The 13865-nt window shown below is 41.2% G+C and overlaps 1 protein-coding gene across 1 annotated transcript; it reads left to right on the top strand.

Annotated features, from left to right (window-relative positions):
* Positions 1-4069: 4069 nt before the first annotated feature.
* Positions 4070-13837, top strand: marchf7 (membrane-associated ring finger (C3HC4) 7). Its single transcript, XM_079340401.1, has 11 exons — positions 4070-4201; positions 5975-6164; positions 7248-7394; positions 7555-7723; positions 8570-8755; positions 8846-10019; positions 10808-10977; positions 11070-11173; positions 11367-11471; positions 11766-11814; positions 13232-13837. The coding sequence occupies exons 2-11, from the start codon at positions 5985-5987 to the stop codon at positions 13309-13311; spliced, it is 2364 nt and encodes a 787-aa protein (XP_079196527.1). The 5' UTR covers positions 4070-4201; positions 5975-5984; the 3' UTR covers positions 13312-13837.
* Positions 13838-13865: the final 28 nt, after the last annotated feature.

Below are 13865 nucleotides of genomic sequence, written 5' to 3'. Positions count from 1 at the left end.
GCTTCCATTTCCCCTTTCATAATGACGTCAGCCCTGGACAGTACTGTGTATACTGTCCAGTGTCTGTGTGTAGTGTGTGTGTAGTTGTGTTATTTTGTCTAGGTTACTTTTTTTGCAATTCTTTCAGATTCTGTCCAGATCCGTTTTTCAAGCCAAGTGTGATCATCATCATCATATGGAGGACAACTAAAAGTGCCCCCCCCCCCCCAAAAAAAGAAAAAAATATATATATATATATATACATATATATATATATATATATAACTAATTCAATCATTAAATGTGCCATCAATTATTCAATAATGGAAATAAATCCACAAATATATCAATAAATGTACAATTAATTTATTTAATAAATTAATTTTACATTTATTGCTATTAAATAATTATTTGAATGTGTCATTAATTATTTTAAATCGGTAGTATATAAATAAATAAATAAACAAAGAGGATTAGACAGATTCTGTTCAGTTCAAAGAACTTTATTTGTCACACAGCAGTAAATGACCGACAGTGCAGCTATACAAAAAATGTAACCAATGCTAAAGTGTCAACAAAAGAATAAAGTGTCAAGATGCAAGTACAAATTTAAAATACAAAAAAGAAGGTATAAGTGGACAGCAATCTGATTAAACAGACATATGCAGTCTGCACATTGGAGCAGTCATAACCCACTGTACATTTCATATCATATCTGAAGTAAATTATCTTTACTTGATAAGTGTCTTACCTCAAAACATTGACTCCATGTTGGTGGAGCTGATGTTCCGCTGGATGGAGTCAAAGATGGCTGCCAGCTCCTCGTAGGATAGAAACTGGGACTTGAACTCTGACACCATCTGCGATTTTTCAGCCTCTGTAACCATTAGCAATGCAGATAAAACTGTTTACTATTTATGATGCCAACAAGTACAAGTTTAGCCTGTACTCTTTTCGATTCTATGTATAGAGAGCTAACATGAACCCACCATGAACCATCTCTTTGCATCAATTGGTAATGGCAAGAAAAAAACTGCCTTTAACAGGCAGAGAAACTTGGGTGAAACCCTCCTCATGGTGAGCAGTCATTTACCTTGACTGTGTTGGACTTAAAAGATGACAATTCTCGGAAGCAGGAATCTTTCCTCTGTCTACTACAGAGATAAAACATCCTACTATTTAGTTCACATCATCAAAACAACTCTTACACTTACAGTCTGGCATTAACCCTAAACTAAGAGCTCAGGCAGATGCTTTCCTTCTTCTCCAATAGGGAAATCAAGGCGTACATCTTTCCCAAAGGGCATATCTAGGCAGAGATTGAAGATTTAAGATTGGATTGGAGAGACGAGTCGATCTTCCAAGGCTCTCCTCAGGATCCAGGACTTCCCTGTTGCAGAAGATGGAGAGCGCCTGTGGTGGCACCTGGACTCCTCTTTTGTGTTAGATAGAGTCTTTCAAGGGACACTTCGACCAGATCCCTGATGACGGATTGAGTGTCTTTACTTCAGTTGGACCTCTCCTTTGGGATGGATGTACTGTGAAGAAGTGTTGACATCTCCCTCTTAAGGAAAGAGTGTTCGATAGAATGCCTGGACTTCCTCTTTGGGACCGTTGGAGTGTCTGTGGTAGTCCTGGACTCCCCCCTTGTGTCAGATGGAGTATCTCTTAGGACGCCTGGATTTCCACCTATGGCTAGATGGAGTGTCTGTCAGGATACCTGGATTCCCGCTGAGAATGGATGAGTGTACATGCGTCCCTACTCTACATCCAACTGTTTGGGAAACCAAGCCTCCACTAATCAATAAGCGGAAATAGGACGTCCCATCTGAAACAAACGGGAAGTCCAGGAGGAAGAGGGGTGCTCCAGCAGTCCCAGAGAGGAAGTCCAAGCACTCTGTAGAGCACTCCTTCCCTCAAGGGGGAGATGTCAAGACCTCTTCACAGTCCTTCAATCCCAAAGAAGAAGTCAGAGTGATGTACAGACACTCAATCTGTCATCAGATTAAGGGATCCCTGCAGAGACTCCATCCAACACAAGAGAAGAGCCCACGTATCCCCACAGACGCTCTCCGTCATCTACAACAGGGAAATCAAGGTGTCCCTCCAGATAGTACACCCATCCCAAGAGGCACATCCAGGGGGTGCTTCTCCTTCACTCACCTGTGGTGAGTGTAGCCATGGCCAAGAAAAGTCGATTGGTCCTTGGTTGGGAGTTTCGACCTTCAACAGTGACACCCTCCTCCAGGCTTCCAGCTCATCTCCTATAAGCAGCAAAGTCTCTTATGGTGCCTCAGACTATTCATTTTGAATTCTAAACTATTAATATGTCACAAACATAAGGACCTTATATGATTATTCCCTTGAATCCTGTGTGATAACATATCATAGTTTCAACAAAACGTTAAACAAGGTTATCTTCTGTTTAGGTTTTTGAAGACCATGGGATCGACTGGAATGGACCTCTCTATCAGCATGGAGAAATTGTGTCAGTTCCTGAGATTCAGATAGCCTTTGAGCTCTCAGATGAAGAGGTTGCCATTTTGCCAGTTTCAGGAGTTTCTTTAAATGATGCAATTGGATCATATTTGGAGACAGTGCAGTGTTATCAAGAATCATTCAAGACTCATGTTAACCAGGCTTTTTATTGGATTGTGTTAATAAGACAAATGGTTGTTTGTATGTTTTTAGATGGCTTAATTATTCTGAATCAAAATTATGCTTAATCAAATGTTTTGTGATTAAAAAATAGAATCAGAGAAATGTTCTAAAGCAAATACGAACACATTTTACATAAACATCCATCTTGTACCTTGCGTTGTATGCATTAGGCTTAAATAAAACTAACTAAAGAACAATAATTGGAGGTAACAGGGTTGTATTTTATGCAATAATAATGTTAAATGAATACATTGTATTACACTTAAACTATAATATGTAAACATACAGCTTTATGTGTATTATAATAGAAGTTTCCCGATTAAGACTGATAACATTTCATTTAGAAGTTTTGGATCTCCTGCTTTAACGTAAACTTCCAGTTTCATGGACAGACAGATATTTCTTTTGAGTTAAGACATTCATCTACTCCTCCATGATTCCTCTATTCTTTTTGGCAGAATTCAATGAACTCTTCCTTTCATTCGGCCCTTAGCAGCATGTTGCGTCACCCCCAATGACAGCTTTTTTTTTTTTTTTAGCTCCAATGTCATTTCTGCGCCAGGTATGAGTCTATGTGCTCTGCAGAAAATCATTTTACTTTGTGGGTGAAATAAAACGTTGAAAACAATATCAAAGAAACTTAAAGTTTATATATATAATTAAAATGTATCATTTTATTCCTTACCATTAAACATAATTTTTGGATTTTATTTGCACAAGAAATTGATTCAGACAGTAAAACGATTATCTTGTTTTTCGTTCAAACCAAAGAAAGATGAGCCATTTATTAATAAAGGATCACAGCTGAATTGTGGATTATCTGATGAAACTTGGACCGTTTATACAGATAATACTCTCAGTTTAAAAACATTGAGTTCATAGAAATAATTTTATCATGATTGTTTTAAAAACCACCGCAAGGCGGTGCTGCTCGTCTTAACATTTGCTTTAAAGCACAGGTGTCAAACTCCAGTCCTGGAGGGCTGGCTTCCTCAGACTTTTAGATGTCTCCTTGCTCTAACACACCTGCTTTAAAACAATGTGTTGTCATCAAGCTCCGCAGAAGCCTGATAACGAGTCACTCATTGGATTCAGCTGCGTCCAAGCAGGGAGACATCTAACAGTCTGAGGTAGCTGGCCCTCCAGGACTGGAGTTTGACACCCCTGTGCGATTTAATCTTAGTAGAGTCTATTCTTATCCAGATGCATTTTAATAGTTTATATTGCATAAAGTGAGTTAATGAAGCATGTGCATAAAGAGATTGATCACCCGGACAGCAGGGGTTTCAATAATAATAATAATAATAATCAAAATAATAATCATCATAATAATCATAATCATAATAATCATAATCATAATAATACACGTATATTGTGTCTATGGTTACATAATATATGTATGTCTATTGTTCTTTGATATAGGTATTATTTCTATGGTTATATGTCGATGTGTTTTAAAGGCCTCCCTGCTGGTCAGTGTACGTCACGTGACCTGTGTGTCAGCAGCAGTAACACTCAGACGCCATCGAGGCTGTTGTCGTGCAGAAGCAAGAAAACAAAGGTAAGGATGTGTGCTGCTGACAGTACGTTTACTGATTACATTTAGATAATGCGAATCGCTGGGGAGATACAAACACGGGACGGCTCAGACGAAGATTAGTCAATGCTTTCTTTTTTTCTTCTTTTTAGCTCAACAGATTAGTTAAACTGGCGTGAAACACCAGCACACAAATGACACGCTAACCAGCTAACTCTGAGCTGTCAGCTACTGTAGCAAACAGCTCTCCTTTATAGTCGGTAAACAGGAGCTGAAATGTCCTCTTTCCATATGGGAGCTCCCTCAAAAGAAGCAGAATTTTTAAAAAAAATGGACCTAGCTTATCATGCGAGTGTTAGGAAGCTTGTAACAGTATTTAATATCTGAGCTAACAGGACGTGAGTGCTAGCTGAGGTGAATGTTTCCATCAGTAATGCTTTTAAAAGTATGTAGTTAAGGAGAAAACACAAGCAGGACACAGTTAAACTAAACAGTCCTGCTTCCTTTATTGTTACTGTGTGAGGATATTGATGTATGGCATTTTTGTTTCAGGATCAGTGAACAGTCAACGTGATGTGGAGTAAATACAGTAAAAAACAGAACATAATAACCTTCAGACTGTTATTATGCTTATTTTTGGTTTGTTTTACATTGTTTCTGGTTCAACTTCAGGGTCACTTAGAGGGCTGATTTGTACTGCTGTTTACTTACATTGCCTTCATTCATCTACATTAGTTTAACAGTAGAAAACAAAACATTTCCTTTAGGCTACAAACAGGTCTAATGATTTGCAAGATTTTTGTTAATGGACAACATCAGTTTTTGGTACGTGTGGACCTTTTATAATTTGGTGCATAACATAAACATGTTTTTTTCCAGGCGACATGCTGCCTCAGCTTGTTACATAAAAACACACAGTACTAAATGGGAACCAAGGTTTTTTTTTTTTAAATAGAAATCAACCACACCTGCAGAAGTTTTCCAACTTGTTTGTTTTTGAATATTCCTTTTTCCCTTTTGTGTTTTTTTTTTTATGAATATGCCTCAATCAGACTTTGCTTCTTGTTTTGCAACAGTACATTATTGTTCTCATTTAAACCACAATCATTAGTATTTGTAGTGGTTTAAGGGATTTAGTGCTGTTTTCCTTTTTTTTTTTTCTTCTGTTGATCAGTTCAGTCTGACGGGCTGCTTCGTTTGCTGAGCTAAATGTGACCACAGGTGTTGTAGCTGAAGTCTACAGATCCGTATCAGTACCAGGGAGTAAATCATACTTTACCATCTAATGTCAGAAACTCTACTCTCCCTTTCAGGCCCTCACATGTATTTGGCCCTCAGCGTATGCACCCTTAGCACTTAAGGGTACTTACATAGACCATTTAAGTTCACTTATCTGAACACTTTTCTTTTTTTTAGACTTAGTCAGGCAGCTCAATAATGAATTACTTCAGCATCTCTTTGCTAGCACAGACTGTGTTCAGGGTGATTCTGCTTGTTCCACTAAAGTGTCATGTTCATGTGACAGAGTTCATAGTCCCAAAGATAGGCACTGTGACTTTGATACCAGCTCCAGGAAGCAGCATGGTGGCAAAATTAGTTGTTTACAGTCACATTATCACGTGCACTCTTTCGACAAATCAAACATGACTACGTGCCACAAAACAAGCGTGCCTGCTTTTCCAAGTTCCCATCTTGAGACTTTGGCCCCTTTAAGAGTCTGTGGTGCGAGGAGGGACCTTCACGTTTTTTTTTCTCCCTCCTTCCTGCCTTGGATTGATCATCTTTGTATCACAACAGGTAATCTGTGATGGACTCCAGATCGCACAGACTCCCCTTTTGTCTGTCAGGCTCAAGGTCTTCTTACACATCCAGCCCAACAGTCCCCTCATCACTGGGCTCCAGCAGGTTGTACAGCAGGGAGGCGGCGCTCAATAATGACCGTTTTTCGAGGACTTCACCTGCTTACAAAGCAGACCTGGAACAACAGGTAGGATGACGTTGAGATCTTTGAAATTATTTGAGATTTAACGATCATTACATTTCCTTCAGTATATCAGATGCACCTAACTCAACCCCCTCCCTTTGTTTACTGTTTGGCCCTGCTGTCCTGTATGGACTCTTCCCAGTTTAACATTAGATTATCCTGATGAGCTTGTTTGATATTTTACCAGTGTGTTCTGAAGCTGTCCTTTTTTGGAGGAAAATCTGCTTTTTCCTATTCGGCCTTGCATGCAGAAGTCTAGTTTGCTGAAAATATCCGCATGAAAAGCAACAAAAACAACAACTGCAACTCGGGCCCAAGGCTTCCCTCTGTATCTGCGTTTGATGCCACACAGGGATTGAGTCATCTTTTCTTTCTAGTGTATTCCAGTGAGAGGGCATTCAAGTTATCTCCTTCCTCACAGGTTCCCTGCGTTAGTGCTTACAGTAGCTGACTACACATATCAGTGATGCAGCAGCAGACACTTTAGAGGTCTTTTTATAGGACAGCCTAGATTCCTTGGCACACGTGTGTATTTCAGTCCTGCTGCTCTTTGGGGCCCGTCTAAAAAGATAATGTTACTCTTGGCCTGAGCTCTGTCTAGTTGTTCCTGCACTTTCCAGAAGAGTCCATAATTGGTGGAGGAAAAAAAAAAAAAAAAAAAAAAAAAAAAAAGACCCAACAAAGCACTCACTGTCCAGGATTTCATTGCATTACTTAGATGTGCACCAATTTCAGCATTCCTCTTCAAACAGTGTCATCAGTTCTTCCTAAACGTCGAGTCACGTGAGCGTCAACAAGACCTGCCCTTTGCCGCTCATCGTGAAGTTCCCTGCTGTGTTATGGCTGCAAACTTGAGTGTTAATGTTTGGGTTTGCATCACACAGCACACATTCGATCCCACAGCACGAGATACAAACACAATCAGAATCACACTGTAACAAGGCAGTGCTCGGTAGCACGAGCCGTGCTCCAGTGATTATCAAGCTATTTAGAGACGGGTATTGGATCTATACAACCAGCGTGTTTTTGAATATGTGTTGGCTCCGTTTTCTAATACAGCGTGATCTTCCTTCTTTCGTTTTAAAGAATGCTCGCCTGCTGAGGTCGTCCAGAGACTACAGCAGCTCTGACAGTCGCTCCACGAGCTGGAAGTTGCCCTCTTCTCTGACGTCGTCCAGCAGATCTTATGATCGGCCGTGGGCTGACACTTCTTACAGCAGCAGGAGCAAACCGGTACTGAAGCTCTTCGGTGTCATGTGTTTATCTCGTGCAGAACACAGCCTGCTCCAAAAAACACATTTTTAAGTCTTTTACAGGGATCGGAGGAATATATGTGAATGATGTAAGGTACAATAAAAATGTATTCACGAGAGGTCTGCCTTCATTGTCCTAGGTTGATTCTGAGGCGAGGTTTGGGCGCTCGGTTCTGCTGAACCCGAGTGATGATGGTGACTCTAAAAGGGCCAAGCTGTCATACAGTAACAGAGCACTTTACTCAAGGACCCCCAGCACCTCAGCCACAGGATCCTCCTACTCAAGCAATGGGCCAAGCACTGGCAGAGGTACTTGAACGCACCATTGTTTTGAAACCTTCCTTCTCCAGGTTTGAAACTGACGAGGTCATACTGTATGAACGTCTGACTGGTCAACATGTTAATTCCCACTACATACACTTTGTTAAAGAAAGGGATCCAACAGGGGCGGAGTTACACAACGCACTTCCTCGTCTTGAAGATCTCCTTTTTGCAAAGGAGGGCTGAGATGTCTCCACATCTGTTTCTCAAGTGTTCAAAATGTTTCTGTGGATTTGTATTGTATTAAATAGAACATACACAGAAAATGAAAATGTGTAATAACAATAAAGCTTATTCACAATAAAGTGAAATGTCACCATAAAACACTTAGATAGCAGTAGAAAAAGTCATAGTAAGTACAATGGTGATATCGGTATTGATTAAAGACACCTTTAAACAACTGTGACACGGGTGGCCACATTTCCCCTTGTTGTTTTGTTGCAGCCACAGTCGGCGTGATGGGGAAAGAGGTGGCAGTAGATGTTGCATCAGTTGTTGTAATTCAAGTTGAATGTGTTTGAACGGTCTCTTAAAGAAATCAGTCATTTTTTTAATCATTACTAATGACGTGTTGTGAACTTAAGCAGCGTGTGGATTTGTTTCCAGAAAATGTGCTGCACACTACAATGAATGGAAAGCCCATCAGTCTAAGACGGAAAGCATGGCCCCCTTTGAATGATTTCAGTTGGTTATATAAGTATTGTAAACAATGTGCTTGCTTCATAGTAACCTCATTTGAAGTGTCAAGTCGAATTCTGATCGTTCCTGTCGGTACCAGGCCGACCTTGAAATAAACCCTTACAAATCCTAATAGTTTGTTTGTTCTTTGGACAGGCACAGGTGAAACGCAACTTGGCACATCAGATTCATCGTGGAGCTCATATCGTTTACTGTCACGGCCTTCGTCTTCCTCCTCCAATCCACTCCTGTCCAGGAGAGAGCTCGAGACCAAAACGGAGCCTGGACTCTCAGGTTTGGGGGAAAGAAGAAATAGGACTGCTGGATTGAGCTCATCATTGTGTAAGCATACGTTTTGTAAACATGCACACACAGTAAAGCGTTTGTATTTATGCGAGCCAATCTGACTGTAACTCTCTTCCCTCACTACAGATCAGACAGACAGAGCCACCTCCACATATGCACAAGGAGCTCGACCAAAAGAGACTGCCTACTCCACCTCCTACTCTTTATCCTCCTCTTCTTCCTCCCCCTCCACTGCTCGACAAAGCTCACCCAACCGGCACCTCTCCTCTTCCACGTCACACCGCTCCTCTCCTCTGCTGCGTGACTTCAGCAACAACAGAACCACAGCCCGTTTCTCCAACACCTCATCCAGCCACCACTCACCTCAGGTCAAATCAGGAGTCCCTGAATCCTCCTCGAACACCTCCCCTTCTTACTCCTCCCACAACCCTTGGTACGCCGCTCCTCTTGCCCGAGCAGAGGTCACGCTCCCTCCAAGGCCCGCCCCTGAAGGCGGAGAGCCTGAGAGCCGTAGCTCAACTCGCCGCCTTTTGTCCCGTCTTTTTTCGCGGCGCTCAAGCCAAGACTCTTCTAGCGGCTCTTCCAGTGTTCGCACCGTTGATGACGACACTCCATCAACTGGGGGGGAGTCCGTGGACAGTGACGATGGCTCGAGGATGTCCGCTGTGGATCCTCAAGCTACAGGGTCAGAGGCAAACCCAGGCGGCCTCAGGAATCGTAGAGCGGGCCTCACTCCTATCCAAGAGAGCAATGATGGCTATCGGGGAGGTCCGCCTCGGCCCAGAATGGCGTCATGGCGAGAGCCTGGCGTTGGCAGCAGTAGCAATTCAAACAGCGGAGGAGGCAGCAGCTACTCCTGGCTCTCATCCTCCCTCCGTGGCCGCTGCCCTCCACTGCTCGCTCGCCTCAGGAGACATACCAGGGAAGAGAGCGCAAACTCTGCCGCGGGCTCAGAAGAAAGATACAGTCGTCCCCAGCATTTGCTGAGAAGATGGGATGACCTCGAGCATAAATCGGATGAAGACGAGGACGAGGAGGATGAAGAAGATGAGTCGGAGGAAGAAGAAGGGGCAGCTGGTTTAGAGGCGTTTGGTACAGGTCGCCCCTGCAGACTGGAGGAAGAAACTCTGCCTGAACTCGAAGACACCTCAGTCGAATTTTCACCACGCCGCAGAATTGGAGTGTTTGAAAACATTTCAGTACCCAGGGTTCCTTTGGGTGCTGGTGACAGCCAGCTGAATGGGCAGATGGAGAAGGCACCCTGTGGGGACCAGGAGAAGCTGCGTAAAATCAAGGAGAGGTAATCTGATAATCCACATGGTGTGTCTTTTATTTCTACAGTTATTACTGGAAGTTGGTTAGCACGGGTATGGGTTATTTTAGTGAAAACGGTTTACCTATGTAATAATGGTTTGAATCATTTGAGGTTAGCTTAGCATCATGTCAGGCCCTCTAAAGGTAGAACAGTCTGTGTTTCTGTTTTTTATCATAATAAAGATGTTTTTTCTCAGTTTGGTCCACTAAGTCACAAAAAAACTCCAAAAAATGAACAGTGACTTTATTTCGAGATAGCACAGTGGATAGAGTCAGAAATCAGAGAGAGAGAGAGAGAGAGGGGGTATGACTTGCAGGAAAGGAATAACAAGTCCTGTTCGAACCCGGGTCGCTAACTTGGTGGAACACAGCCTCCGTTTATGGGGCGCGCGCACTAAAACTCGGCTAGCAGTGCCCCAACATTATTTATTTTATGGTTTATTTGATAGGGACGAATACAATATAACAACAATCCAATATCCAGTAAGTATCATAGAGGTTGTAGCGGATGCTAATTTGCAACTCTAGTCCCTAGAAGGGCTTTTGTGTATAAAAAAAGATTAGAAACCGTTAAAAAGGAAACAGAAACATTTAGTTTTTTATCGCTAGAAAAAACAATTACACGATAGCACAAGTCTGGTGCTGAAGTAACGCAGATTTACCAAATCCGATTAGGTATACTGGAGCCCTCTGCTCCAATGTCTGTGTTAAAGATAGATTACACATTAAAGAATCTTTGATATTAGCAGTAAAACAGGACTCGTCCTTCTTCAGACTGCTGCTGGAGGAATCTGATGAGGAAGAAGGGGACCTGTGTCGAATCTGCCAGATGGGAGAAGAGTCGGACTCCAACCCTCTGATTCAGCCGTGCCGCTGTACCGGAAGTCTGCAGCACGTCCACCAGGACTGCATCAAGAGATGGCTTCGCTCCAAAATTGGCTCAGGTAAATACAAACCGGCGTCATGGCGAGAGCGAGTGGCTAGAAACAGAACCAATCCATATGCTGATTTCTTTCTTGTGATGTTTGTCTTTCAGGCACAAACCTGGAGGCCATCACGACATGTGAACTCTGCAAACAGAAACTGCGCTTGAACATCGACAACTTTGACCTTCAGGAGTTATACAGGACACATGTGCAAGTGAGTCACTAAAATCCAACTTATACAGTTTCCCAAAAAAAAAAACCAGCTCTTAAATTATTGCAAAATCTTTGAGGATTACGTTTATAATGTTTGTTTCTGTCTTTGTAGTTGTGTTTTTTTTGTGTAGAATCCTCTGAGTAGTTTAAGAACAGAGCCGTTTGCTGAAAAGTCTTGACCTCTTCCTTCACAGTCTGAATATGATGAGTTCATCAGCAGCGGTTTGTATCTGGTGGTGCTGCTGCATTTCTGTGAACAGAGGTTCTCGGACGTCCTGGGAGCAGTCGATGCAGCCGGGGTGAGAAGAACACACAAACACTGACACACACTTTGAAGTCGTTTTTACCCATAATCCTCATTCAGCACCATTCTTCTTTTCCGTACTGGCAGACGGAGCAGTTTGTAGTTTAATGCTTCCAGACTTCATAACATTTGAACCAGTTTTCTCGTAAATGCTTGTGTTCTTTCACAGCCTTCCGACACATTGAACTCAGATGCTCAAGTCAATACTGATTTTTAAAATTGTGTCAATGTTGAATTGTGGTCAAATTCAAACCTTGAAAAGAGACACTTCTTCCCCTTTCTCACCCAGTTATTCAACCTGGTGAGAATTCTTCATGAACACATGGACAATCTTGAAAGTATGTTACTCAATCCTATCTCTCTCCTATGTTAATGTTCGGGTTTGATTTCTTGATGTTTTTTGGTTTTGTTTTTTTTAATATGTACAGCTTTTACTCTCAGGCCTCAATAACATGTCAGCTTTTTGTTGTCCGCAAAAACAAAATCCACAACCTTACTGACAGGAAAGCTGGGGATTGTAGTCATCTCATATTCTTTTTTTTTTTTTTTTTTTTTTTTTTTTTTAATGATTAACAGACTTTGATTTCGATTTTTTAATTAAAAAAAAAAAAAAAAAGATTTTACACGGGAGGGCAATTCAAAGACACACAGCAGTAAATGAACGACAGTGCAGCGATACTTAAAATGATAAAGTGTCAACAAAAGAGTAAAGTGATGAAGATGTAAAAATACAAAATGACAAAGTTTTAAGACAACAAAGAAGGTATAAGTGGACAGTGATGGGACTGCAGATGTAAACAGAACCACAGTGCAGTAAATGGCAAATAAATAAAAATATACATATAGAGCTACTGTATGTGCAAGTAGGCAATTACTAAATAAAGTGATAGTGGTGCATGGCACGTAATAGAACAGACAAAATGTATTCTAGAGCTGTATAAAAAAGATGAACACAGTGACCGTGGTGCTATGATGGATACGATATGAGAGCTGATATCAAACAGTAAAGTGGACTAGTGCTTGAAGACCATTAGAAGCATAATAAAAAGCATTAAAGGGGTTAAGATGCAGGCATAAAGGAAAAAAACAAAAAGGAGGGAGATAAGAAGTTTACAGCTTCGAAGGTCTGGGGTGGGGTTCGAAGTTATACAGCAGCTTTTTAGTAAAACTCTTAACCAATGAGGGCTGCACGATGGCGCAGTGGTTAGCGCTGTTGTCTCCCCTGCAGGTTCCTGGTTTGAATCTCCGTCTGACAGGAGCCTCTCTGTGTGGAGTTTGCATGTTCTCCCAGTGTATGCGAGGGTTCTCTCAGGAGACTCCGGCTTCCTCCCACAGTCCAAAGACATGCTCATTAATTGGTCGCTATTAATTGCATGTAAAATGTTCTCCTAACGGGAAAAGCGGTATAGAAAGTGGATGGATTTAACAAATAATTGTACAAGCTCTGACAGTAACATCATTTAAATATGTAATCAATCACATTGCTAATATTAATTCCTGATAAACTAGATGTATTTATTTGATTATACAATCAACTTCTTTAATAAGATGTACTTATTTTGGGCGGCATGCTGTTAGCTTTCCCTTTTTAACTCCATGTTACAAAGTGGTCACTCCAGCTAAAGAATTGCAATTGCGTTCCAGTTTAAACCTGGAAGCCGTTTGTGTAAAGCAGTGGTTCTGTATAATACTGTATGTATTTACATAGATTGATTTATAATGTGCAGAATTTAATTTCCCGTCTTTGGATTTCAGTTCCTGACGAAGAGATTCGAGACAACAGACCATCTATCGATTTCTCTGACCTGGACGACGATCTTGAAGAGGAGTACTAATTATGCGTAAACGTTGGAATGGAGGATAAAAAAAAAAAAAGAAGAAGAAAAAAAAAGTGGGTCAGGGGATCTGAAGATGAACGGGGGCTACTCTGTGCCATATGGTAGCTCACCCACACATGCTTCAACATCGTAATATTCATCTGAAATGCACTGGCAGAGAGAGAGAGAGAACAGGACGTATCGTCTTTTGCAGATATGCAAACTTGAAATGAACAAAAGTGTGAAATAATGATGTCGACACCATCACATTTCTGTTGTAACTGTTAATACCACAAGTGCTTTAATGTTGAAATGAGAAGGCAGAGATTGAAAAGGTAACAGTTGATTTCAGATTGCAATGGTTAGATTTATGAGAGATTAAAAAAAAAAAAAAGTGGTGATAGTTTGTTTTTTTTCCCCCCCTGAGAACATGTTGAATTTACTCCATCAATGGATTTCCTTCTTTGTCTGTGTTTGAAATGCTTTATCCATGTACAAATGTAGTTTCTTGCCTTCAATTTTCAAAATAAAGATTAAATTCAAATTCTCCCTTTTCAATCTTTTAATCTGCA

Source organism: Symphodus melops (assembly GCF_947650265.1).
Source record: "Symphodus melops genome assembly, chromosome: 3".
Lineage (NCBI taxonomy): Eukaryota > Metazoa > Chordata > Actinopteri > Labriformes > Labridae > Symphodus > Symphodus melops.
The sequence above is the reverse complement of the archived record's forward strand: the minus strand, read 5'-3'. Positions and strand labels throughout refer to the sequence as shown.

Coding starts and splice junctions, on each gene's coding strand:
- marchf7 (XM_079340401.1), top strand. CDS start 5,985: ATGGACTCCAGATCGCACAGACTCCCCTTTTGTCTGTCAGGCTCAAGG. Junction 7,724..8,569: donor TGGGCCAAGCACTGGCAGAG/GTACTTGAACGC, acceptor TTCTTTGGACAG/GCACAGGTGAAACGCAACTT. Junction 8,756..8,845: donor TGGATTGAGCTCATCATTGT/GTAAGCATACGT, acceptor CCCTCACTACAG/ATCAGACAGACAGAGCCACC.